The sequence below is a fragment of the Bos indicus genome, chromosome 23 (assembly GCF_029378745.1).
Source record: "Bos indicus isolate NIAB-ARS_2022 breed Sahiwal x Tharparkar chromosome 23, NIAB-ARS_B.indTharparkar_mat_pri_1.0, whole genome shotgun sequence".
In the NCBI taxonomy this organism is placed as follows: Eukaryota; Metazoa; Chordata; class Mammalia; order Artiodactyla; family Bovidae; genus Bos; species Bos indicus.
This window is the reverse complement of record NC_091782.1, coordinates 21347454-21375213: the sequence shown is the minus strand read 5'-3', so window position 1 is coordinate 21375213 and position 27760 is coordinate 21347454. Positions and strand designations below refer to the sequence as shown.

The 27760-nt window shown below is 40.6% G+C and overlaps 1 protein-coding gene across 6 annotated transcripts; it reads right to left on the bottom strand.

The window, feature by feature from the left end:
- Positions 1–1051: 1051 nt before the first annotated feature.
- On the bottom strand, positions 1052–27756 carry SLC25A27 (solute carrier family 25 member 27). 6 transcript variants are annotated; one of them, XM_070778071.1, is made up of 9 exons: positions 27421–27753; positions 24691–24882; positions 22849–22933; positions 22106–22228; positions 19413–19525; positions 15742–15826; positions 12047–12139; positions 11327–11429; positions 1052–5790 (listed from the first exon to the last, which is right to left on the bottom strand). In XM_070778071.1, exons 1-9 carry the CDS (start codon positions 27524–27526, stop codon positions 5719–5721), a joined length of 972 nt encoding a protein of 323 aa, XP_070634172.1. In that variant the 5' UTR covers positions 27527–27753; the 3' UTR covers positions 1052–5718. The 6 variants fall into 6 exon arrangements, 3 of the variants coding, with proteins under 3 accessions (XP_070634172.1, XP_070634173.1, XP_070634174.1); XM_070778072.1 differs by having other exon boundaries at positions 1052–5538; positions 27421–27752; XR_011563395.1 differs by lacking the exons at positions 1052–5790; positions 11327–11429 and adding exons at positions 13212–13304; positions 14185–14329 and having other exon boundaries at positions 27421–27756.
- Between the last annotated feature and the right edge of the window lie 4 nt (positions 27757–27760).

The window sequence follows — 27760 nt, the reverse complement described above, 5'->3', positions numbered from 1 at the left end:
CCAGGCAAGAGTACCGGAGTGGAGTGCCATTGCCTTCTCCGAACAACGGTCTACTGAGTGCCAATTACTCTAGTGTTTAGGAATTACCATTCCAAGTGTAGTAGATGAAGTCACAGAAATGTACAGGTCCTCCGAGAGAGAGAAGGCCAGGAACAGAACACTGAAGAACAACAATTTAAAGATGTGACAGCAAAGAAACAGTCAATACTGATCAGTTCAGTCGCTCAGTTGTGTCTGACTCTTTGTGACCTGACGGACTGCAGCATGCCAGGCTTTCCTGTCCATCACCAACTCCTGACACTTGCTCAAACTCATGTTTGAGTCAGTGATGCCATCCAACTGTCTCACTGTGCGTCTTCTTCTCCTCCCACCTTCAGTCTTTCCCAGCATCAGGGTCTTTTCCAATGAGTCAGTTCTTCACATCAGGTGGCCAAAGTATTGGAGCTTCAGCTTCAACATCAGTCCTTCCAATGAATATTTAGGACTGATTTCCTTTAGGATGGGCTGGTTGGATCTCTTGCAGTCCAAGGGACTCTCAAGAGTCTTCTCCAACACCACAGTTTAAAAGCATCAGTTCTTCAGTGCTCAGCTCTTTATGGTCCAACTCTCACATCCATACATGACTACTGAAAAAACTATAGCTTTGACTAGATGGACCTTTATTGGCAAAGTAATGTCTCTCCTTTTTAATATGCTGTCTAGGTTTGTCATAGCTTTTCTTCCAAGGAGCAAGTGTCTTTTAATTTCATGGGTGCAGTCACCATCTGCAGTGATTTTGGAGCCCAAGAAAATAAAGACTGTCAAGAAGTGATGGGACCAGATGCCATGATCTTAGTTTTCTGAATGTTGAGTTTTAAGCAACAAGGTATAAGTGTTCTTTTTGCTAATATAAACATTTCAAATCTGACATTCTAAATTAAGCTACTTTGTTTTAATTCTGAAAAGTAAAGATAAAGCTTTAAAAATTGTCTCTAAATGTGTTATCATTTTAAATTCAAAGATGCACCAGGATGAAATCACACGAGGACAAAACAAAGCCCTTAACAACCCATTAGGCGTTTTAAAGCATTTATTTTAAAAATCAGAATGATGCACTATATTTACTCACATATATTCCTGTTTGTTACCAGATATTTTCAGCAAACAGACATCTTTAAGCCTCTTCATCTGCTTTTATCAAACCTTCAAAGTGGATCCTGCTGCTGTTGACAATCACAGCAGCCCGCTAGGGGTAAAGTGTGGGGAGAGAAAAATAATCACATACTCCTCAGAATTCAGAAATAATAAAACACTTGAATGGGTAAAATGTACATACAAATAGTGACAGAATTTTCATACACACTCTAAAAGGAAGAATAATATAAACATATCACATATTAATTGCTCATCATCCAACCAAATATTTTGTATTATTTAAAACTATCAAGTTCTAGATTTTTGTAGGATAGCTATTAAACGGATGCCTACTTCTTTAAAATTACCTGTTTAAAGACACATGATCTTTTGAAAATGCAGTTAAGCACTGCATATGGTAAGGAATTTCATGAAATCCAGTGTTACTGACCTGATATAATTATCCTTAAGGTAGGAAGAATACAACATATGACTTACACGTGTACATGTTTTTTTCTCTCTACCCACCCCCACCCAATCTCTGAATTCAACAGATTCCTTCTAATTGACTTCAACTCTCTTTGAAGTTTTAAAGAGAAACAGAGATGGTCCTTGCTTGCAAGAGTTCATTCATCGAGGGAAAGCCAACACGTCCATGCAGACAGACAGACATCCGCAGGAGGGGAAGCCATGGGAACAGAGGTGTTGAAGGTCTTTAGGTCTTCAGAGATCATTCTAGATGTTAAAGTAGGACTTCACCAGTGAAAGTGAAGACGAATGGGTAGTAGTGGTGGGGAAGAATGTTAGGCAAAGAGCACAAAATGAACATTGCCTAGGAAGCTGCCAAATGAAGAACATCTTCAGGGGCGATGCATTTGTGAGGAGGTAGAGTGTGGGTGTGCAGTGAAATGCAAATGTTAGAAAAATGGGTTGAAGCCAGGTTGAGAGGGGCTTGGATACACTGTGAAAGATTTTAATTTTTCTTGTGTGTGTGTGAAGGAGTAACTGAATGTAAGAAGGTGGGATGACATGCCCACTGTTGCCTGAAGGAAGATGTATCTGCTGCTTGGTGAAGGATTTCCAGCCACATAAAAAGCTTGTACTCTGCTGTAAGTCCTGAATAAAACTTTCTTCATCTTAAAACATGAGAAATTAAATAAATCCAGGAAAAAGAAAATCCCAATAATTTTAAAGAATCTTTTTTTTTTTTAACATGACATTAATATAATCACCCTCTTCAAGTATATGTGCAAGATTCAAGAGTTCAACCAATTCATCTTAGAAAGAAATGGACCATCAAGAGAAATGAAGGGACTTGATTATACTACTTTGTCAGAAGTAGAATCCCAAATGTTGGGTTGGCCAAAAAGTTCATTTGGGCTTTTCCACACCACGTTAGGGAGAAACCCAAATGAACTTTTTTGACCAACCCAATAGGATAAAGGTCTTGAGAATCCAAGTTCAGCCTTTTCTCCACATTTCCTGGCATTCAATAATATATATTTTGGGGAAATCATTTTTAAAAGAGTTCTGGTTTAACTGGGGAGAAGAGCATCAAATATTTTCACCCTCAAGTGACCACGAAGTATTAAAAGAAAGATTTTTTTAACCAACGAGTGTTAAATGAAAGATTTTTCCAATGGAGGTCCTGAGGGTATCTGTTTTCATTAAACAGAAAAAGACATGAATAACTATTTCAATTGTACATAAGTGGTTATGCTTAAAAATATAAAGATGACAGAAAATCAGTTTCTCATTTAAAACGTCCTTGAGTTTGTTTCCTTCCTTTTTTCTTGGCAAAATGAAAGGAATTTCAGACTAGTCTTTTGATAGCCACAGATCTTCAAATAATGAAGACAAAATTAATTGATTCATACCATCTGTAAATTTTGTTGAGTACCTAATGGCAAATAAATGTTACTAGCCCTACCACTAGTGGCTTATAATTAAAATAGGATTTGGAGCACTTGATGAAGATATATTACTCCTCCCTGAAAGCAAATTTAAGAAATGTTCTCTATTTAGATATACGCTAATTCACTTATAAAGAACAAAGAACTGTATATAATTAAAAATAAGAACATGTATATTTTTTCAATGAGAAAAAAATCATTTGGAAAGGGAAAAAAGTGGAAGCTAAGCAAAGGAAACTTAGAGGTTAAGTATTATTGATACTGAGCTGAATATAAACACCAAGCACAGTTATGTTACAAGAAAGTGAGACTGAAATGTTAAGTCTTTCAGTGTGGACACAAAATTACTGAAGTTATTTCTTTTTATTTACTGTGGGTTATTCTGGAGAGGAACAAGATGTTTTCAAGTTGGTAAAATAAAGCAAAGATCCAAGACACATTAATGAAAATGGTGTCACTGGAAAAGTATGACTGTGCTAGGATATATGTGTTATCTACAGGATTTGGTCAGATTCTCGGGGGTCTTCATGTTTTAGCTGAAGTGTTTTAGACTCACATTTTAGACTCCATTCTAGAATGTATGCCAAAGGCAATTCAAATTCATTTCAAATGTCTATGACAAAAATAAATGCCATAAAGAAAAACCTATTCTTGGAAGATTCAATAATCCTGGACTGGGATGTTGCAAAAATGACATGAGACATTTACTCAGTACCTAATTAGTGTATAATAACTGTCAGTGGTAACAATAATTCAGTTCAGTCACTCAGTCGTGTCCGACTCTTTGTGACCTCATGAATTGCAGCACGCAATTAGAAGATCTGTATTTTTATCCTGATTCTGCTACTGAATAAATTATGAGCATGAACAACTCTACTTCTCCAGGCCTCAGTCTCCCAACATAGAAAATGAGACAGTTAAACCAGACCATCCCAAGGAGTCATTTCAGGTTTAAAAAAAAAAATCCAATTATTCCAATCCAGACATCAAGGAATAGTCTCACTATGTAAGCAATGTTTTCACCTCGAGCCCCTCAACGAATAAAGTTAAATAAAATTTTCCATGGTCCAGTTTGCATATAATTATTTTGATCTAATATTTACTGGGTTTACAAAATTATAAAATACACACAAAAAACAAAGTTTCCTAAAGTGGTTCCAATACAGATAATTTGAGAACTTAAGTACATATTATTATTTTAAGTATATTTAACAACTCAGTTCATACAGGTTGACAAATACAATGGAAAAGTAGACTGCCTAAAGATTTTAAGAGATTAAACTCCACGTTCTGTAAATTCTATTACAAAAATAAGCCACTACATATTAGGACATCACACTAAAATATATTTTAAAGTATACTCTCCCTCTTAAATGGCAGTGATTATACATTAGGGCAACCACAGAGCACTTACAAACTTTTTTCCATTCAACATCATCCATACCCCTGACACATCCTGTTTGGTCAGCTCCAGTGTCTCTCTTGTGTCTGAGCTTTTGTTGGAGTTCTCCTATTTGACAGTTACAGCCTTTTCCCATAACTGTAGCTATCCATCCAGAAATGCCCAGTGTCTGAGGCTGGGGAAACAGGTGGTTCAGAGGTGAATGTAAGAAAAGGGATATGATTCAGTGACTGGAGACATAATTGTGTACCACAGGCAGTTTATACGATCTCTTTTTAGGCAGGAAGCTTTGTCAGACTGAATAAGATTCAGGCTAGAGACAGCTTTGTATGATTTCCGAGTTCTCCCTCCCTTAGTGTTAGGGAAGGGGGGATTAAGAGAGGCTGTATGTCGGCTGACTTCATGTTACCTTTGCTTTTAAATGCCACTGAGAGACTGATGATACCAGATGTTTCTTTATTAAAAGGACCTGTCCACCTGAGCTTTAATCAGATAAGCCCCGTTTTTCATATATTGAGATTCTTGAGAGCTAGCGACAAATTCAGGCTGGAATGGGATATATCACAAAGCAGACATTCTTCTCTGTTTTCATTCAGATGTGGTCTCTCTGACTGTCAGGAAGTCCTTAGCCTATGTGGTAGAGACCTAACCAATGAACACAGATCACAGGGCACTGAGAGAAGGAGGCTTCTATCCTTGAGATCCAAACTTTTTTTTTTCACTCTCCTGGCAAGAAAAGGTACATCAACCTCCTTCAACACTAGGGAAACTCAAAATGTTTATTCATTCACCTCCCTTTAGTTTATAGAATATGCACTTTAATGACAACACAAAAGTAAATTATCAGATTTCAGTTGTAAATACTGACACAACACATTAAGTATATTCCTTGGTCCCTATGTATGGATGTATTTTTCCACATTCCTACTGTCCACTTCAGGTCTGAGATGCTGTCTCCCTTCTGGCACTTTCTCCTCTAAGCAGGCTCTACAGCATAGCATCCCAAACTTGAATCTTCTCGCTCAAGTTAAGTGGTCAGGATTTGATCCTTCCTTAGAAAACGCTGTGCTGGGGTCTCATTGGGTGGTCTTGTGTGATCCAATCAGATTGCTTGTGAACAAAAAGAGGAGTCAAAGAGAACTTGGGTTTCCAGGTAAAAATAAAGTGCTGCCCCCTATAAATCACAGTCTCTGTGGAGTAAGGTGTCTTCCTAAAGAGGTAGAAATAATAGGGGGTGTGTGTTGCAGATGCCCGCATTTCAATGATACTGAACACTGTATCTTTAAGGGCTTAAAATGGACTGACTCCACTCATCTCTCTGATTTTTTCATAAGTAAGCCAGAACACCAGTGACCAAGGGGTCTGAAAGATTAACCAAAGAAGTTAGTGCATATTTCAAAGCAATTATAAATCTTCTACACATATGCATACACATCTTTGAACGATGAACTCATTTTGAATCCACTTAGGCTGAAAACAAATATTTTGGCATTTCACCTATCTAGAGCACCTTATCATTTACAAAGCATTTTCAGGTCTTTTTTTGTCACAGATGTCTCCAAACAATTTATAAAGGAAAGGTAATGATACCCCTGTTTTACAGATGAGGGCACTAAGGCTTAGCAATCAGATGCCTGCCAGCATGGTGGAGTTGGACCTTGGGCTTCTGACTTCCATTCCAGGGTTCCTTTTACTGACCATTACTGGATAAAAGGCTAGGACTCAGCATGCCTGAATTCTAGGCTGGGCTCTTTTCTTCTACATGTAGTTTGTGTAATGTATGGAGCATGACAAGGAAGCCCTGAAGAACTTGAAAGTAGAGATGAAAGATTATCCTTTGAGAGTTTGATCATAAAACCAACACCTGGTATATCACATAATGAATATAAAAATGCACATGAAGTGGAGAAAAGGGCTTTCACCTCAGAAAGAACTGGCTATGAAGGTGTCACTGTGCCAAAAGGAATTATAAGGGGATGAGGGTTAATCAAGAACGGAAGATAAAAATGCTAAAGACACAGATGGAGATCACAGAGGAAACAATGGAAGTAATCATCAGAGGAAGTATGTCTTGGATCCAGTTCTTATCTGGTTTGGTTCCTAAGTTACAGGTAATATTGATCAGAGAGAAACCGTAATCACACTAGAGTATAGAGAAATAAACTTAAGCAATTAGAATGTAAAATGTATTTGCTTGGAGTGTTTATAAAGCAACATTTATGTCATATGTGTTTAGAAATGTTGAGCAAGTTATACTAGTAGACTGAGGATTCATTAGTGGATTTAGGAGAATACATCTTTGGTCAATTAAGTGTATGAAGACACAGACAAAGAAGCTGTGACAACACAGTCTTGTGACAATAAAAATGAAGTGAGCCAAGGATATGACTGCAACTGGATCTGGAAGCAGAGGTCTCAGTTAAGAATGGACTAGGCAGTCATTCCTGATGGCTCTGGTTATCAGACTTCTTCCTCAGAGCAACCAAACTATACGCGAAGGAAATAAATATTAATCAGGGATTAAGCAAAGCAAGGGCACGCTATCCTTAGCTAGTGTAAGGAACTGGGATTAGGTTTCGCTGGGTTTTGAAGAGGAGTTAAAGAGGGAGAGCCAAATAGCATGTACTGGATATAGACTGGATATACTGAGCCTCTGCAGAAGGGCATGTGGCCAGTACCTTCTTTTACTTGTTTTTTCCTCACTGGCATAGTTGTACCACTGAAAAGAATCCAAGTATATATGATGCCATGTTATCATAACTGCTGGAAAAAACTTTTTTTCCTCCATGCTTTTACTGTGGGGTTGAACACACAGGGACTCTTGGGTTGACCTTTTTCAATATTAAGTTTACAGATAAGCTCTTCCTGGTAGTAGTATTCTGTGTTCAGCAGGCAACCTTCTGATTATGACTTGGCTCCCCTATAGTTTGAATTTAGCTATCCAGAGGACTTCAGCATTGAGATCACTGGCCAGATGTATTTCTCAGTGTGGATGAGCCAATGTCCTCTGGTCATCGATTTCAGTGAGTTTGGCTGAAGGGCAGTTGTATGTGCAAAGGCCGATTTACTTGGAAGTGCTCATGAGTCAACAGGCTTCTACGCTCAGGTCCTGTGGCAAATCAACAAAGCCACGCCACCCTGGTGATCTCGGGTGGTTAGCCAGTCTGTCTCCGGTAACCTCTCTTCATCACCACACCCTGTCTCTGTTTTAAAACTTCCATAATGAGCTGCAGGACTTTGAGATACTCAGTATACCATCCTAGTTAGGACCGTGGGTTTAGTTAGAGTTGAACAAATCTGCAGTGGATTCCCAGCTTGGCCATGTACTAGCTACATGAACTTGAGCGAGTTTCTTACACTTTGAGCTGTGTTTTTCTCATCTGAAAAATGAGGATCACACTACCCGTAATGTTAGGTTCTTTTAAGACTTAAAAAATTATGTGTGTAAAGAGCTTAGCACAAAGCTTGTCATATATTAGGTATCCATTCTGAGGTCATTTATACTTCCTGAGTCTCCTGTTACAAAGACAATGGGTCAGATCAAGTGGTCTCAGTGCTCCTTTATACTGGGCTCTTCTCCATCACCTCTTGGTTTCGTTTTTCATCCCTGGTCTCACCCATCCTCATGGTCTTCCCCACCAGAAACATCAAAGTCTCATTTCCCTTCTCTCCTTCCTTCCCTTTCTCTGTCTGATCAGTTACTACGTCCTGTGGAGTCGAACACAAATGTTCTTGAAATTCACCTTCTCTCCATTTCTACCATCATCTCCTGGCTAGACCACCGCCCAAACTTCCCTTCTTGCATGCTAACTTTCACAATAGCTTTGACATTGCTGCCACAGTAGACTTGTCCCCAAGCAAGTATTAGCACATGGCTCCTGGGTTCAAACAGGTGCTTGCTACTGCAGTTTCACCTCAACTACTGAATTGGCCCCCCAGGTCCTTCTCAGCCTGGTGCCTAAATGCTCTTCTATGTGCTCTTCCATCGTCTGCCCTCTGAGGACCTACAGTCTAGCCACACAGAATTTTCTGCAGTTCACCAGACATTTTGGGGTCACCCGTGACTTGCTTATGTTGCTTCCTCATGCTTTTCTTGACAAACACCTACTGATCCTTCAAAGCTTGGATCAGGGATCACCTCTGGGAGGCCTTTCGGGACTTCTCAAAGAGTTCAAGCCATTTTTCTCCACTATATGTGTTTTCATGTTTTGTTCACAGCACTGGCAACCTCTTTAGTAATCTGTGTCCTCTGAAGCCAGACTGCCCGGGTTTGAGGCCCTGATGCCAGTAGTTAATAACCACTTAGCCTGGCCAAGTTATTTAGACACGTCACTTTAGTTTTCTCCTCTATAAATGAAATATATGATAGTAACGTTCCAAATAGATTATTGGGAGAACTCAATGAGTTAAGCCATGAATATGATTAGCACAGCACTGGCCATATAGCAAGTGACTTCATAATCTTAGCTTTATAATCTCTGTAATTTTAGCTACTTACATGTCTATCTTCTCCCATCACATTGTACACTCCTTGAGAGCAAAAACATACACATCATATTCCTTGGTGTTACCAGCACTTATAATAGGACCTGGTTTATGCAGGCCAAGTCAAAATCTTCCTTTCCATTAAATATCCATAGATTTGAGATAACTTCAAAGTATAATCAAAACAATGAAAATAATCTTTTACAGCTTAGGTGTGCTTTTGTATCAGATAATGCCAAGGGCTTTGGCTGTTAGTTTCATGTTAATAGATAGATACCTACTACCCTTGGTGATGTCATTTATCCCCAGCGCTTCAGTTATTATCTGTGTGTAGATGGTGCTCAGGTCTAATGTGCCATCCTCATGATTCTAAGATCCAGGCCAATATATGAAGCTAGTCATCTAGATATCTCTTCTTAAATGTCCTGCTGCTGCTGCTGCTGCTGCTGCTAAGTCGCTTCAGTCGTGTCCAACTCTGTGCGACCCCATAGATGGCAGCCCACCAGGCTCCCCCATCCCTGGGATTCTCCAGGCAAGAACACTGGAGTGGTTTGCCATTTCCTTCTCCAATGCATGAAAGTGAAAAGTGAAAGTGAAGTCGCTCAGTCGTATCTGACTCTTTGTGACCCCATGGACTGCAGCCTACCAGGCTCCTCTGCCCATGGGATATTCCAGGCAAGAGTACTGGAGTGGGGTGCCATTGCCTTCTCCCTTAAATGTCCTATGAGTATCCAAAACTGAACATATCCAAACTAAACTTGAGATTCCACCACGAAATCTTCTTCCCTGCAAATGATCCCACTTTAGGAAACTACATCATTGGTTGCTCAGGGCAGGAGTCTGGGAATGAAGCTCGATTTTTCTTTGCTTTCTCCAACCATTTCCCCATCTCCATCCGGTTGTGTTCTTTTTTATCTCCTTTCTATCCCCACCCCTCCTTTTTTTTTTTTTTTTTTAAATCTATCTTCTTCTGTCCCCACTGTCATATTCTAGTCTGAGTTATCATTATCTGTCATCTGTCACAACCCCTGGTCTTTCCTCAACCCACACAGCAGCCAGAATGATCTTCCTAAAAGCACACGTCATCAGGCCAATGCCCCTCACTCTCATGGACCCTGTGGCCGCTCCCAGTCCCATCCCTGCCTCTCTCTGGCCTCACCCTGGGCTTCTCTCCTCCACATCTCTGTGCCTTGGCCAGCTGGCTTTCCTTCAGTTCTCTGAATGCATCATGTCCTTTGTCCACTCCAGCTAGTTCCTACACCCAGAGTGTTCTTTTCTTCCCTTTTAACCTAGTTAAGTCCCAGTCATTCTTCAAATCTCAGTGAGAAATCCATTCTCCAATGAGGTTTACTTAACCTCCTAGCTTAGGCGGTCCTTACTTGCTGTCTATTCTGAAAGCACCATGACCCTGTACCCTGCCCCCTCCCAACTCTTCACTCAGGGTTTGTCTTGACCTAGACTGGAAGCTCTAACACTGGAGCAGGGGCTGAGGCTCTTAGGTTCCTCCTAAAGTTAGGCACTGAGACAGGGCTTTGTATGGAACAGGTGCTCAATTCATATGATTGTACTATATTGTGTAAAGCATTGATTGAATTTCTAAACCTGTAACTCCTATTGTTTCAAATATGTTCTAACTCACAAAATACTCGAGTACCTTGTTTTTATTGTATTTGTTATTTAGATAAGTCTAACTCTACATGTTAATTCACTTTAGTAAAAAACAGTATCCAAACCAAATGAAATGACATGATGTCTTCTTCCTAAGCAGAGCTTTGTGGCGATAGGTGTTAATGGGTGGTAGTGGTGGCTTAGTCGCTATGTCATGTCTGACTTGCTACCCCATGGACTGAAGCCTGCCAGGCTCCTCTGTCCATGGGATTCTCCAGGCAAGAATACTAGAGTAGGTCGCCATTTCCTTCTCCAGGGGATCTTCCTGACCCAGGGATTGAACCCATGTCTCCTATATTGCAGGTGGTCTCCTGCATTGCAGGCGAATTCTTAAACTGCTGAGCCACAATGGATAATCCAATATTTATCATCAAAGTAACTAATTTTGTTTGAAATAGTGACATTTTCATAACAATTGTCTCTAGTATGACATCTGTATACCTGTTTCAAACTGCAATATTTTGGCTAAATAGCAAAAGTCTTTACATTTCAGAACAATCTATCCACTGGTTTTATAACATCAGACTATCAACCTATTCATTTCTGAGGTAACTGAATTATTTTACCTTAATCTACCAAAGGGGTTGGAGGTAAAAGAACACAAAAAGAGAGAAGAAAGAAAGAACCATGAGTTGGGGGCAGAACCATGCCGGAAGCCAGAAGTGAAAAGGGAAAATATTGACAGATGAAAAGTAATTTAAGTACAATAAAAACAAAAACAAAGGCAAGAAAAACCTAACTTTACCATTCGAAGCCAAGATGGTAAAAACCCTTTATAGAGACTCAGGAATCCTTCTCCTTGAACAGCTTGAATCAAGCAGTCAGTCGATGATTTATACAGAAGGCCCCTAAAAAGGAAAGCAGACAATTTTGTTAAATTTCTTACATGTAAATAGATGTATAAATAAAATTTAAAAAATAGTCTAGGAAACTTATTTATCTTCCGCTAGTTTAGAACAAATAATATTTGTGCTTCTGTATACATAGGACACCTCTTTTGAGTTTAAAGATATTTTTCAAGGTTGACTCTTGGGATTCACCCCACCCTTGGTCTGATAACTTAGAATTCACTCCATCTAGTCTCTTCACAGAGAACATACTGTTTTATAGCCAATCAAATTTGGGTAATTTGTGTAACTTGGGTAATTTGTGTAACTTGTATTACTCACAAATCATGAGCTTCTGAAAAAATGCCCTGCAAATTCTTAACGAAGTATATTTTCAAAAACTCTATGGAAACAACAAAGTCACAATAAACACCTCGTGTCTAAACAATATGACAGTTAAATTAGCTGATTTCCCCAAATGCACAGTACTTTTCCATCAGACACAAAGCGGGTAACTGCATAAAAACAATTTCCTGGTTGAACACACGTAAACACAAAAATAAACAGGAGGAAGAGTCTTTAAAGAACACTGTTATTATAGACATTCAGATACACGGAGACTAAGACTTTATATCTACCTTCCTTGTTTATCTCGTGGTTGATTCATTATTCGGCTTTTGATGACATCAGCAGGTGTTCCCAGAATAGAAGCTACCAGTCCAGAACATAAGCTGTAGATACAAATAAATGAAATTGAAAGGTAATATGTAGCAGCTTCCAAGTTTTAAGGAAGGGGGATTTGATATTTGGAAAGAATGAAATACTAAATCTAGTCCAATAGTATTCTTCATACTAATGCTCTTTTAGCATAAAATCAATGATAAATTCATTCATTAAAGAGCTAAAAAAAATTAAAACAATATCTGGTCAACAGATATACACTGAACATCTGCTGGAGGCAGGCACTCTTCTAGGCAGTGAACAAGACAAAAAGATCCTGTCCTCAAGGTACTTAACTGGGGAGAGGCAGAGGAGAAATGAATAATTTCAGGTAAGCTTAGTGCTGTGGAAAAAAAAAAAATTAAATGAGATCACGTGATAGGGATTAACCAGGTGAGAGGCAGTCATGAAAAGGCTCTTGGGTGAGAGCAGATCTTGACACAGATGGTTCCTTCTCACCAGCCAGATCAGAGACTAAAGATGCAGGCAGAGAAGGCTGAGATTTTATTCTCAATGCAAAGGGAAAGGATCTTAAAGTGGGGGGGCAGAAATCACATAATCTCTCCTTTTTGAAAAAGGCTTCTGGTCAGTTATTCAAGACAGACAAAATGGATGTGGCCAACCCACTGCAGACTAAATCAAGATTCTTTTAAATGAGTGACTCAACAGTTCAGAGGCCACCAGCAGTTCATTATGTATGTGGGCATGAGAGAGGCAACACAGGAATATGATTGACATCCCATAATCCGAGAAGCCATTAACTGCTGTAAACTTTTCCAGGAGAAACACAGATGACGAGAAGATGGGTGGTCATCCTGAATCAAGCGAAATGAAGGCCTGAGACCCAGGAGTTGGCAGCTGAGTCTAGAGACAGGAATCAGCGGGGTAGGAAGAGTATCTTATCTTGGGCTAATAGAAAGCTAGAACGGAAAACTGTGGACAACTTTTCTCTCTTCCCGGAACATCAAGTGTCTCCCAGAGATAAGGACCTCTGACTTCCGGGCCAAGCAAGGCCTTTGAAGTTTCTGAAGGCTGTGTGGTGGGGAGGTTGAAATTGCATTAGGAATCTTCACACTCTCTTACTTTGAACTGCTGGAGCAGCAAGCACCCAAGTTCTTTTATGACTCTTTCAGATCAGGATTGATCATTCAAAGGAGAAACACACTTCAGGAATACCTGAATTCAAGAGAAAGAACCCACATAACCTATTTACATTTTCCAGCAAGTGACCCGACTGTGTATATAACTTTTCTTGGGTCTCTGTTCACACGACAGGCCTATAAGCAAAGAACTTACTGCTTCACCATATATATCCCGGAGGGATATATTTAACATTCTTTCTTTTAACATTTTTAACATTCTTTTAAAGTTTAACATTCTTTTAACATTCTTTCCTATTTGTTCAGATCCTCTGAAAGTCAAGATTTAATATCAGAATTCCCCAGGCCAGAATACTGGAGTGGGTAGCCTTTCCCTTCTCCAGGGGATCTTCCCAACCCAGGGACTGAACCCAGGTCTCCCACACTGCAGGCAGATTCTTTACCAGCTGAGCCACAAGGGAAGCCCAAGAATACTGGAGTGGGTAGCCTACCCCTTCTCCAGCAGATCTTCCCAACCCAGGAATCAAACCGGGGTCTCCTGCATTGCAGGCAGATTCTTTACCAACTGAGCTACGAGGGAAGCCCTCATTTTAATATACCTTCATTATTTTTACATAGAAACAGGCAACCAACTACAAAATTCACCTACGTTCTAAAACTGAAGTCTACTAGAAACAGCATGCAAGGCCAGTCAAGAGGTGAGAAAAACAAAGAAGACAGAAAAATATACACAATTTCCCCTTTTTGGCTCAAAAGACTAGAAAGAAACACTACGTTTTCCCATGTTCACTTGCTTCAGAGAGGCTGGGTGCCAGCTCAGCTATACATATGTTTCAAGAGTGGAGACTACTTCTACCAGAGTGTTAATATTATTAATAAATTCTACTTTTAAAAGATAGGCAGCCCTCATTCATTAGTTGTCATTAATTAATGTACTTATTAAAGGATTTTTTTACCTGTACAATAACCACATCAAGGATCCCCTTTGGCAACTGTGGGCCTGTTCGGCACACAGACACCTTGGGGGGCAGCTGCCAGTGGCCTGCCTCATCCTCCTCTTATCAAATTGTTTGCAGGAGGTAGTGTGATCTGGCTAGGTTCCTTTAAATATTAAGAGAGCAAACACTGCATTAAGGAGGCCTCAGGTAAGGTGGTTATCTAGAGTCAAAGTGAGAAGACAGAGCCGTAAAAGTTACATCCATTTTGCCTAGATAGTTGACAGGAACATGGCTACTTTTTGCCATTGACCTTTGTCACTCCTTGCCAGTCATACCCCCCAAGTGAAGCCCAGAATGTGTCTTAAGTGATGATAGACAGAGAATGATTGGGTATGTCTTCTGTTCTTTCCAGGAGACCAGATGGCTCTGTGCAAGGCTACTCTGTATTAATCCATAAGCATGGTTTCAGGATGAACAATCCTCTTCTGCATCAACTAAATAACCACGCTCATGTATGATCTTCATACAGTGTAGGCTGATCTTTTGCCCAGCTTCACCTCTCAACAGCCTCATGATTTAAGAAGAGGGAAAAGGGGGGACTCTTCTGGTTTTCCCGTTCTGTGTAATTTCCTTTCTGCTTCCTCCTACATTAACATACCTCGCCACGTGCCTCCCCGTCTCACTAAAACCCTAGCCGCACGTCTTCTACTGCTCCTTCCCTGCCCTAGAACTTCAGCGTACCCACACCATTGCTTTTAGTAGATGTGCTGCTCAAGTGAGCACAGACCCCATTGTTTTTAATTACGGTAAAATACACATAACATACAGTTTACCCTTAACCATTCTGAAGCACCCAGTTCAGTGCCTACACTATTTTTACTCCTCTTCTTCATATCAAACTCCCTTCCCTAGGATGTTGATGGGTCCTATAAATCTCTCGATTGCACAGCTGCAACCCTCTTTAAACCTCAGTGAGCACTCATTGTACCCTGTGATGCAGCGTCCAGAACTTCTAGATCACACAGCACTGTTTACCTACCCAGCTGTGAGTTCATGGACAGCAGCTTTTGAGCTGCCTCACGGACCACACATAGTCCCTCTGACCCCATTTAAAAACCTGATCCAGTGGGTAGCTAGTCCCTTTCTTTTAGCACTTACTGGGCAGTGTTTTTATACTTGTTCTGTTTTTCCCCTTGGTAAACTCCCTGGGAAGCAGTGTGGTTTACCTTTTGTATCTACTGCAGGGCCTTGCACAGTGTCTTTAACCCAAACGATGCTCAAACGTACCCACTGAATTGAGTTGGATAATCAATTGTCAGAATCTGACCCTGGGATAGCCCTACAAAAGGGCAAATATTTGGGGAAACTTAACCTGAAATATCCTGCCCCTCTCTTCCACATTTTAACTGTAACACACTTTAAGAAATTGCTCTTTATAAAGGTACTATCGCCTTTCTTTAAGGGTGTTATCACTAGGTTCCCAATCAGAAGAGATAAAAGTTAGAATTTATGCCAAATATGGAAGAAAGAGTGAGATAGAAAAAAAAAGAAAGAGACAAGTTAAAACAGTCTTACCTTGATAAGCCATGAGTCACGATATTGTCCTCAAGTGGCGTATTCAATACCAAGTAGTGTTTTACTGTGTCATAAGTGGTTAAATCTGGCAATACACAGAGAAAGAAAGTTTAAATGTCATTCACTCAACAATGAACGTCTTCTGTGTCAAGAATGTGCTAAGCGTGGGACAAGAATGTATACAAAGATGAAAGATCCCATTCTTGTTCTCAAGCAGAGAAAAGCAGAGCGACAGAGGGAGGGGGAGGAAAAAAGGAAGAGAGACAGACACTCAATTATATCATCTGAACATCTGAATCCAGCTTTGCTCAGAGTCAGCTCAACCCCTGCACTTTTCAGTGCTGGAGCTCACAAATGCCTTTTTTAGCCTAAGGTAGGCTGAATTGAGATTCTATCACTTTAAACAAAAGATCCTGGCCATTATTCTACATGAAGCTTTTTACACTTTTTTTCTAATGGCAATGAAGAGCTGTTGAAAGGTTTTAAACAGGGGAGGACTAGATCACAACCATGGAATTTTATAAAGATTACCTACACCAAAGAATAGGGAAGTGAACTGTAAAGAGCTAGGAATGGGTAGATATATTTGATCATTCACCGGACATCCGAGAGCGTACCATGTGGTGGGCATCATTCTACATACTGGGGAAAGAGCCATGGACAATCGCCATTCTTTGTTGAAGGAGGAGACAATAAACAAGTAAGTAAGCCACGTGGCATTTCGGATGGCAGTAACTGCTCTGAAGACAAATCAGGCAGGAAAAGGGGACAGCGAGGGTGCAAGGGTGGGGAAGGATGGTGCGTGTGAATTTTAAATAGAACAGTTGGAGATGACCTCAAAATAATCTTTGAGTGGAGACCTGCAGGAAGCTTGAGGAAGTAAACTTTGGAGATATCTATAAGAAAGTGTCCTAGGCAGAACAACAGTAGGTCAAAAAGGCAAGTCAGCTTCGTATGTTAGAGGAACGGCAAGAACACTGGTTTAACAGGAGCGGAGGAGGCAAGAGTCGGAGAAGGGGACTGGGGCAGAGGAGTGGCTGACCTGGGCTAGTATTTACAAGATCACTGTGATAGTCTACTCAGACTATGGGAGACAAGGCACATTAGACACGACACTACTGCGGTTCTTCTGGTAAGAAAGAGTGGTGGCTTGGATACTGGGGTGTGGAGCACTGGTCAGATTCTGAGTGTTTTGAAGACAGAATCAACAGATCAGCAAGCAGACTAAATATGGAGGGAAAGAAAGGAAGCAGAGATGACTACAAGGCTTTGTGCTTGAACAACTGGAAGGACAGAGCTGCCATTTATAGCGATGTGAAAATGAGAATGGACTGATTTAAATGTTTTAAAATAAGATGACAGACACCAGTGATCCTGATGAGAACAATTTCAGATGCATAGCGGGGCAGAATGGCTGTGCGATGTATATGTGTATGTGTGTGGGGGGACCAGTTAGGAGATATTTGTAGTGGTCCAGGAGGAGGAGATTAATAGTACTTTGGACCAGGGCGTAGCTCTAGGGATGAAGAGAAGTGGATGAACTTGAGATCTCTCTGGGAGACAGAACTGGCTGGATTTGGTGACTGGTTGGCTATAAGGAGTAAGTGAAAGCAAAGAGATCAAAATCATGCCTAGGTTTCTGGGTCGTTCAACTAAAAAGCCATCATAAAAATATGATGATATATTCTGAGATTGGGAAGAACAGAGAAGGAAGTGATTCAGTAAATGATTTGGTTTGGACACATTCAAAGTAATATATATTTGAGATACCAAATGAAGATGCTAAGCAGATGCTAGAACTTGGAAGAGAACTCTGGGCTGCAAAGATATTGAAGCAATCAATTGAGAAATGATAATCTGAAAGGTTTTCTGAAAACCAGAATATCTACTAATAGGATGCAGGAGACATCGATGGAATGAAATAGCAAAATATAAAATAGACTTACTTCCTTTGGTGTTTAAGTGGTATGTTACTGTAGCTCTCAAAACTGCTATTTATCAGTTTCTTAGAATCATATAATCTTGGTCTTAGAAAGGAGTCTTTCATCCACTGATTCATTCATTAAACATTTGTTGATTATGTAAGAGGGACTGGGAAAGGTAAGAGGGACTGGGAAAATAAAGAAGAATAAAATACAGTCCACGCCTTCAGGGGGCTCAGAATCCAGGGGGAGGAGATAGACACATAGAAGAAAGCAATGAAATGAGGTAAAAACAGCAAGAGAGCTAAGCCCAGAGAACTACGGGAGCACATAAAGGGCATCCAGCACACCACGACCCGGGAGGGCTGGCTGTGGGAGGCGCAGGGAAAGCACATGATGGAGAAGACAGCTTAGCCACGTATTAAAACATCTGCAGAAGGAACTAAAGAGAAGAGGAAGAGGACAGACGGAGCAGACGTTGAGGCGGTTTGGTGCGTGTAGGCAGTGGAACCTTTCCACTTAGGACTGCTTCACCACGTGCTCCAGAATCAATGAAGCGCTCAAACCCAGAAGGCACGGGTTGATTTATGCAGACCTTCTGTGTTATGAAATTCCCACTTTATTCTGTGAGTGATGAGAAGCCAGTTAGGGGTTGTAGGGATACCAGTAACGTGTTGAGATCTGTATGTTCGATAAAGCTCTCTGGATATTGGGTCCAAATTTGAGGGCAGTGGAAGAGATGAGGTAGATGCCATGGCAGTGGTCTAGTTGTGTTTTGATGGTTACTACTGTAAAAATGGTCATTGTAAGGATACAAAGGTAGTAGTTACTGGATGGGGGAACCTTTTTCTTTTCAATGAAATATAGTTGACATACAATATTATGTAGGTGTACTACACAGTGATTTGACAGGTGCGTACATTATACAAAGGTCACCATGACAACAAGCCTAGTAATCATTGGTGCTGGTAGAAAGGTACTGTGATATACTGGAATAATTCCTTATGCTGTACCTTACATCCCCGTAGCTCATTTTTATAACTGGAAGTTTGTACCTCTTAATCCCTTGCAATTACTTTGGTTCCCTACTCCTCTCCCCTTAAGCAACCACTCATTTGTTCTCTGTATCCATAAGTCTGTTTTCATTTTGTTTTGTTTTTTAGGTCCCAACTTAAGTGAGATCATCTGGTACTTGTCTTTCTCTGACTGACTTATTTCACTTAGCATAAGGCTGGAGGGGGGAACATTTAAGAAATATTTAGAAGACAGAAGAAATCAGGACTGACTATGGGAAGTGAGAGATGGGAATGAGTGAAGGCAACATTCAGGTTTCCAGCCTGAGGTGTCCAGCTGTACAAGATGGATTATATAGCAAGAGGAGCAGGATGACTGGGGGGAAAGATCTGTAATCTAGATATAATGACCATCACATATGGTACATATATCAGTTTGAATCTTAGAGGAAGGTATGGGGTGGGGAGGAACCCTCAGTCATGGTTTGGTGTTATCTCCTTACTGTCACAAGTTGCTAGTTTTAGGAAATCCTTTTCATACATCATTGTAGAATAAAGTGAAACCACTCTAGGGAAAATATTCAATTACAACATTACAACATAAAATAAGACTGTTGCCAGTACATATTATTAAAAATAATAAGATAAAAATTCTCATTTTCCCCATTGTAAGTGCTTATAGTTAAAATGATTAAGGTGATCAGGACTTCTCAGAATTCAATAAAGTTTCCATTACCTCCCATATTCACCAGCGCTGCTCTTTGTATATTGGGTACCCAGCCTGCCCAAAGCCCACGTATTCCTCCTTCGGCTAAGATTTTTGCAAATGCATGATGCACACCACGAAATCTAAAGGGAAATAATAATAAATGTGAAAACTCTATGCATTCCTGTGTATCAGATGCAACTGCATAAGCTTCATCTATAACTGTTATGAGTTGGAGAACAATAATATCTTAACTATCTAGAATTGTTAAAAATTAAAGCAACCCATGTAGGTCTAATTCCCAAATAAACTTAATAGTTTTTTAGGAAAAAGGCCAATTTTTTATTTAAACATCTTTTATGGAAATCTTTATAAACTGTAACATACATCCTCTTTTCAGATTAAATAGATCAAAACTCTTTTCTTGATATTTTACATCATCTATGCACATATTAATTATAGGAGGGAACAGTGTCTATCAGACCTCTAAGTTCATTTTCCTCATATTATGGGAGACCTTCAAATCTTGTAATTTTATCAAACGACAACATTAAAAGATTAATTCTCATGTCACTTCACGAAAGAAATAATATTTTAGACCAAAAGTTAGGAAGAAGAATTTCAGAAGAGTTCTTAAAACTGAATACTTTTGGCTTTATGAAAATTTATCTTTTCCTTATTTTGCACATTTTTCTATACACAGATGAAAATGGTGCTGGTGAACCAAAGCTGGAGACCTCTGATATAAAATAAAAACCTGGGTTGTATATAGCCAGAAATACCTGGTGTCGAATACCACCTTATCACTTACTAGTTGTGTGGCTTTACTCAGGCATTAAACTCTCTGAGTCTCACCAAAAAGATAATATGTTCTTTTACTGGGCATTCGTAATTGCTATTCTGCTACATAAGAAGTATGCTCATGAATAATGGTCACCATAGCTAGAATTTATTAATAGAATTTACTTATTAATGCACTTACTAAGCACCAGGCTTATTATATATATGTGTGTGTGTGTGTGTGTGTGTGTGTGTGTGTATATATGATACATTTTATTCCTAAAAACTCTATGGAATATGTTATTATTATTCCAATTCTCATCCGAATGAAGAAACTGAGGCTTAGAGAAGTTAAGAACTTGGCTAGGGTTATATGGCTAAAATGTGGTAAAGGCTGGATTTGAATCCCAGGTTGCTTGATCCCAAGGTTCATGTTCTTTACAGCAATTTTTTTAAAAACTATTATATCAAAACCAAAATGTCTAACATGAGAGACAAAGAGAAGGAAAAATATTGAGGTAATCAGTGAAAACTCAGACATTTCTGGACCCCAACAGTTCCTTTTCTCCACGTAGCCAACCAAGGCAATATCACTTTGCCCTGCTCCATAGTAATCAGAAGTAGTTACAAGATGACAAAATGGGTCCTGGGATGCTGTAAACTATACGGTTAAGTCAGAGTGGTACCCTTTTCTCCTCCCTGGTCCACGTTACTTAGGTCCCTGTTGGGAAGGGGGCCTGGACTGCCACAGCCCACCCTCACTTTGCACTGTGTCAGCTGGAGGGGCTGGAGAAGGCAACGGCACCCCACTCCAGTACTCTTGCCTGGAAAATCCCACGGAGGGAGGAGCCTGGTGGGCTACAGTCCATGCGGTCGCGAAGAGTCAGATACGACTGAGCGACTTCACTTTCACTTTTCCCTTTCATGCATTGGAAAAGGAAATGGCAACCCACTCCAGTGTTCTTGCCTGGAGAATCCCAGGGTCGGGGGAGCCTGGTGGGCTGCTGTCTATGGAGTCGCACAGAGTCGGACACGACTGAAGCGACTTAGCAGCAGCAGCTGGAGGGGCAGCAGGGCAGAGGGCAGTGGTCATGGTAAACCACCAGAGGAGACCCCAAACCCTCCTCCACCTCTGGCTCAGCCACACAGCCATAGTGTTCGGAGGAGCAGCCCCCTGCATGCTCAGCTCAGGACAGCCTACATTTTGTCTATTTCCTGGCAGAGGGTTATCTGTCTGTCTGCAAGATCTGCCTCTTTTCCAGAAGAAACTGCCTAAGTGGTATTTGAATAAACTTGAATGAGAGGCCCTTTGAAAAAAGGCAGATTTTGACAATACAGCATAGTGCAACAGGAGGACTTTATATCACAACAGTATAGTAATATTGAAGTTAAAAAAAAAAAAACAAAAAACTTCCTTAAACTTGGGAAAAGAGGCAGAGAGAAATCAGACAGGGAAGTAGAACAATTCATAAGGTTTACCTTGCTATTTCCCTTCCTGCATGGAGAAAGGGAAAGAAAACAGGCTCTCTGGCACCTGAAGAGCCAGACCTTCTGTCATGGAAACCATCTCAGATAGTGTCTCTTAAAGATGAAGAAACAGAGACTAGAAACGATAAGGGACTTCCACAAGGCCAAGCCACGATGGCAGAATTGGAATTCACACCAGGGCAACTGTTAATGATCAGATTCTTTCTAGCAAGCACCAGTAGGGGACAAGTCTAGCTGCCTTGGCTGGAAAAGGAGCAGAGTGATGCACGCATGTCGTTTGTCTGGTAAAGAACAGGTACACCATAGCAGGTAAAGAGAAGGCCCCACTCCAGTCTCCTCTTAGTGAGTATCACTTCCAAACTAGGAGTCACAGTGAATGCCTTTACTGAATGTTGGGGCCCAAAAATGCAGAGGTCAAAGGGGAAAGGAAAGGTACCTGTTAGCGGAGGACCTACCGCAGTGGTTTTCCTTCAAGTTTCCTTTTTCCTTCCATTTGCATTTGAACCTTCACTAGGTCAGTGGGATTGGCTAAAAATTGGCCAACAACACCAGCCATCATCCCTCCAATCACTGATTTCCTAATTATAAAAGGAAATACATTTTTCTAAAGGTTGTTATCAATTTCACACATTTTGCAGGAAACAATAGCATGCTGGTACAGCCCCTGCATAAGAGATTTAAGACAAAGTGAAGCAAAAAAATAAACCCACACAAATCACAGAGGAGAGTAGATGGTTTGTCTACTGATGGGAGGGCTCAGGGACCAGGAGTCAAAATTCAAATCTGAAGTTTCAAGCCCCTTTAATGGCCTGAAATTCAAAGCAAGGACAGTTGCCTCAAAGATATAATTTAACTGCAGTTTAATTCTGACCACAGGGGAATAAAAACAGCATTGATGTAGTCAGTCTAACAAAGGCTGGTAAGCCAAGTTTTATAGGTTACTGTTTTAGTAGTTTTATGAAATGAAAGGGTTTTCAAAACGTTCCTCTCTTTGAAGAGACTCTGTCCCTGGACTCTTTCTCCTTTCTTTTTATAAAAACTGAAATACAGTGGATGTATGATATTATATAAATTATAGGTGTACAATATAGTGATTCACAATTTGTAAAGGTTAGGCTCTATTTATAGTTATTATAAGATACTGGCTACATTCCCTGTGTTGTACAATACAGTGTATTATTTTCAAAGCAAAACTTACCAAAGGGGATAATGCTTATCTTCACTTTTGCCAAACACAACTTCACGGAGATGTTCATAAGTGACCATTCGACCTCCAGAATACACTGTATAAAACAGAGCATGGAAAGGATGAATTCAGCCCTACGTTTAATAAAGTAAGAGGATGCTTTCACGTGGCCTAGCTGATCTCCCTAGCTGCGTCCTTTCTCTCATATAACCTAGGCTTCTGACACCTGGCCTTGGTGGTTCTCCAAATGTGCATGCCCTGTAAAGCCTCAGGCCTTCTATGTTGCCTGATCTTTCTTGAATGGATTATCCCTTCTTGTCATTGCTAACTCCTCCTATTCTTTCAAGACTCCACTCAAAGAACATGTTTTCCAGAAAGTGCCCTCTGACCTGGCCTCCAGTGTTCTAGGCTGTCATTACACCTGTCATGCTTCTATGATCCCCCAGAACTCCCCAAGTGTGTGTCTAATACTGCATTTATCTTCTTGATTAGAAACTAACTTGGTGTACTTGTTCATCTTTCCAGCAGACCATGAGCCTTTCAAGGCAGGTTTTGTGTGTTTTCATTACACTATACACCCTAGTACAGAGCTTGGGACACAGCAGGCATTTTCATTCAATAAACATGCAACTTCACTGGATAATGTACTATGTTAAGGTAATCAATCTCAAACATATGAAATGAATCTTATCTATAAAATCACATATGGTGGTCAGTAACATACAAATGAAAAGAAGTGAAACTCAAAATGATAATGGGAGGCAAGAAGAAGCTATTAAAGAAAAGAATAAGAAAGAAAAATCATGAAAATCAATACACGCTATTCAGAAAGAGAGCTTTTCTTGATATTTCAGGAAGTTTGATGCAGGATTTTAGGATATTCAAAAACATACAAAGTACCAAAACAATCATCTTTCTGGACAGTTCCTGGTGAATATACTGTAATGTGCTCATCTGGAAAACCGAAGCTTTAAAAATTCAAAGCTGGTAAATATTAGTACTGGGCACTTGTCTGATCAAAAGTCCTTACATACTTGAGGAATAATTAAGAATATACACAGAGAAGGAAAATGCCATACCCATCCCTCCTCCTTTTGAAGGCAAGTTTATGTTCTGTCCACAAGCTAGAAACTCAATAACTTCTATCATTGTGGTGCTCCACTGGAAGCAGAGCAGAAAAGTTTCTCATTGGCAGTGTTTTCCTTTCAGAGTGACTAAAGGCCCACATAGGTAGCCTGGGAAGTGAGGCAAAAACCACCTGTGCTGCTTTTACTCTATTGCCAAGGTTGGATTAGATAGTCACCCTTGCTGTCTTTCAGATCAACCTGGCCTTGGACACAAGGGACAGAGACTGGTAAGATCTGGCATTGCATTCAAATATATTTTCAATTTCAAAGAATATTAAAAAAAAATAATAATTTTGTGTTTAAAAGTTCCTCAAGTTGATAAAAATTGTAGTGATTCATCTTCTTCTTAAACTTAAAAAACCTGTTCATTAGGAATCCTTTCAAGCATACAGCAAAGTAGAGAAAAATAATACTCTATGTCTATCAGGGAGATTTATCAATTACTAACATTTTCATCTTACTTGCTTTTTCTTTTCCTCAATTATTTTAGAGTGCGTTAGAAAATATCATGACATTGGGACAGTTCATCCCTAAATACTTTTGTATGAATTTATAAAGCCCCGAGGCTATAATTCCTTAATAAGCATTGGTGGTTAAGAGATTATATATTCATTTATCTCATTATTAGAAGGAAACTAGCTGGCTTTTGGACACAACTCAACAGGAAAGCAGAGGAGACAAACACAGAAATCATGACAAGCTCACCAGCTAGAATCAAGATAAATACCTATGTGTCTGTAAATGGCAGGTGTCACTCCTTGCCAGAGCTTTAGAAAGCCTTCCTCCTGGACAATCCCTAGGGCCGTGCGTACCATGCCCCTATATGGAGCAGACTCTGTTGCACCATCTCCCAACCGAGCAAGGGCAGCTTCTCCTTGTATTTGAAGTCGAGTTTTTGTGAGGTCGAGGGGAAAGGTTGCTGATAACAACAAAGACAAGAAAAAAACAAAACGAGGGGGAAACTCATAACATTCAGAAAAGTGAACCAAATTTTTTTTAGAAAATCACAGGACCCAGATTTTAGTCACCACAAGATGGGTGATTCTCAAATTTCAGAATACATCAGAATCAACTAGGGAGATTGTTAAAAATTACATTATTTCCTAGCCCCATGCCTATGGAATTTCAGTAGGCAGATGGGGTTAAGACATCAGTGGATTCTGACACACTCCCAAACTGAGAATCACTGTCCCAGAGGGCCAGAAAGAAAACAAAAAGTGACAAGCCTTGGGTTCTTTCCAGTCATAAATGTCCATCTAAAACCTAATTTTGTCCTCAATTTTTGCTTTCCAGTGGGAATAATTTCAGGTATCTATAGTCTAAGATGTGCCCTGGTCTGCAACCATGATTAAGAGCCAACGTGACTTTTAGAATACTGTACTAATATGGCAGGTTCTTTTTTTTTTTTTTTTGAATGGCAGGTTCTTAATAAATGCCAGACGAAGCTCAATTCTGTCATTTCATGGGTGATGCTCCCGTGTAGATGAATCACTGGCCTGACTGTCTGAAAAATAGAAGATGCATCATAGAGTTTATCATTTCTTTTCTACCCAAGGGTGGCAGGCTCAATATTCTTTCAAGTAAGGTACGTGTTGAGTGTTTTTTCCCCAGCACTGATGAGTTTTCTGCATGACCTCCTTAACAAAATACCAACTATCCTTGAAATTTTTTTCCTAATGATTACATCTTGAATTAGAGGTAGACCTTTTGCCTTGAAACAAGTGAAGCTAACTGGCTCACATAAGGAAGATCAAGCTCATAACTTTATATGCACAATGATTCAGATAAGTTCATCAACATTAGTGACACTCCATGTCTTTCCAGTGACCACTGCCTGATACAAAACCATAGCTGTGCCTTTTCCACGAGAATATTCAATCTGCACCACTGGTCTTTGGAAAAGTTAATTATCTTGCTGATTGTTTTCCTAAAACACAAGTTGTGTGCATACAGAGAATTTAAGCAGTGCTTTACTGACATATGAAGCCTGCAAAATCTTAAGATATAGTCACTTCTATATTAGCATAATTATGCCTCGTCAAATAATTTTGACTTTCTTGCTGGTTACTTAAATAATGCTTCAGGTTCTGATCCTAAATCGTTTTGTACTCAAAACTATCTCATATTTTGATTCCCCTGGTTCTCACTCCACGCCGCCACACAATTCTCCACAAGTTTTTAACAGGAGGACGTTTCCTTTACAAAAGCCAATGGTCACAGGGGAAACTGGGTTAAAAAAAAAACAACAAGAAACTGGGATATAGCTAATCATTTAGCAATCTGCTTTAAAATTTTTTAAGTTGATGAATTGTATTTCGGTGAAAACAATGTATAATAATTCTTCAGCTTTGGGGGAACAGAAAGAAAAAAAATAAGGAGGGTTCAAAGGGCAGGAATGGATGAGCACTGGGAGCAAAAAAAAGAGATCATGTTTTGGCGCTGCTGGAAATACAAAGTAAACTTGTTTTAGAACAGGGCAAACGAACACTTACAAACTATAACATATTGGAGCTACTGCTTTTTCTTTCTTTCTTTTTTTTTAACGGGCAAGAAGATGAAAGCGTCATGTTAAAATGCACAGGGAAGGCTTCACAGGGGAAACACGGGCACTATACTCATAAAATTCCTGCAAGAAGCATCTCCTGTTCTTGCAAGAGCATCATAACTCCGCTCTAAGTAGCCCCTCTGACTTGTTCATGCAGATGTAATTGTTCATCCTCTCTGCCCTTATAATAACACCTCCATTACAATAAGTAGCATAATGTTAACTGTCTGTCTCTGCATGTCTCCCCACCAACCTGTAAGAAGGTCAGGGCTGGGTCTTTTTAACTGTATCTCCACAGTCTTCTGCACTGTGGTCATTATAATAATGTCGTGATCAATCGATGCCTTGCCTTGGATTTAGCATTTATATATTAACCTCTCAGACTCTCGCAAGGTATACACAGTATAGCTGAGTTCAGCTCAAAGAGGTCAACAGGCAGATGCCGAGTGGATGGATGCTCGGTAAGGAATGGGTTAAGAACTTAAGTCCCACAAGTTGAGTTCACAACTTGGACCCAAAACACAACGATATAGTGAGGCTGGGTAAGAATATAAACAGAGATGTCCTCAATAAAGACGGAAAGTGGACTGTGGTTTTAAAAAGGGCATCCTCACAAAAGGGGAAATGATGCTATAGAGGAGTAACAGCTCAGGAAGCTTCTAAAAGGACACATTCAGGCGCAACAGCACATCCGACGGAGACAAAACTGGGAGGAAGAAACCTTCGTGACCTCCACTCCCTCCTCCTCCTCCCAAGACTGGCCTTGCCCCCACCCCGCCACATCTGCCCGCAGGACAGGTGTGGACCGACAGGGTTGCATTCACTCGGAAACGAAGCCACCCGCCCGGCCCCCCACCCTCGGGCGGCCCCTGGAGGTCGAGCGGGGGAGGCCCAGGCTGGACGGCCGGGTACCTAGCTCGGCCACGGTGGCCGCGCAGCCCGACAGGAGGAACTTGCACGCGCGGGGCCATCTCTGGGCGAGCGGCGAGAGCCTCTCCGCATCGTCTGGAGTCGACATTCAGCAGCAGCACGGGACGACGATACGCCCCTTCTGGCCCGCGTCCCGCGCCGCGGCTGGCCTGCCACCCGGCCAGGGCGGCCCCTTCTCAAGCGACACGCAGCGAGGCGGGGATCATTTCTCTAGCTTGGCTCGGCCAGGCGGGCCCAACGAACCCGCAGCCTCCCTGGCAGCCCCAGGCTGGAACAGCCCAGTGGATGGGGAGCGGAAAACAGCTCGAAGCCCCCGAGGCTT

Bases quoted from the DNA above. Each gene is read 5' to 3' on its own strand.
- SLC25A27 (XM_070778071.1), bottom strand. From the start codon at position 27,526: ATGTCGACTCCAGACGATGCGGAGAGGCTCTCGCCGCTCGCCCAGAGA. The intron at 24,883-27,420 runs GTACCCGGCCGT...TGTTGTTATCAG, and splicing joins GGCCACCGTGGCCGAGCTAG to CAACCTTTCCCCTCGACCTC. The intron at 12,140-15,741 runs GTAAGACTGTTT...TTGTATCTACAG, and splicing joins GTGACTCATGGCTTATCAAG to CTTATGTTCTGGACTGGTAG.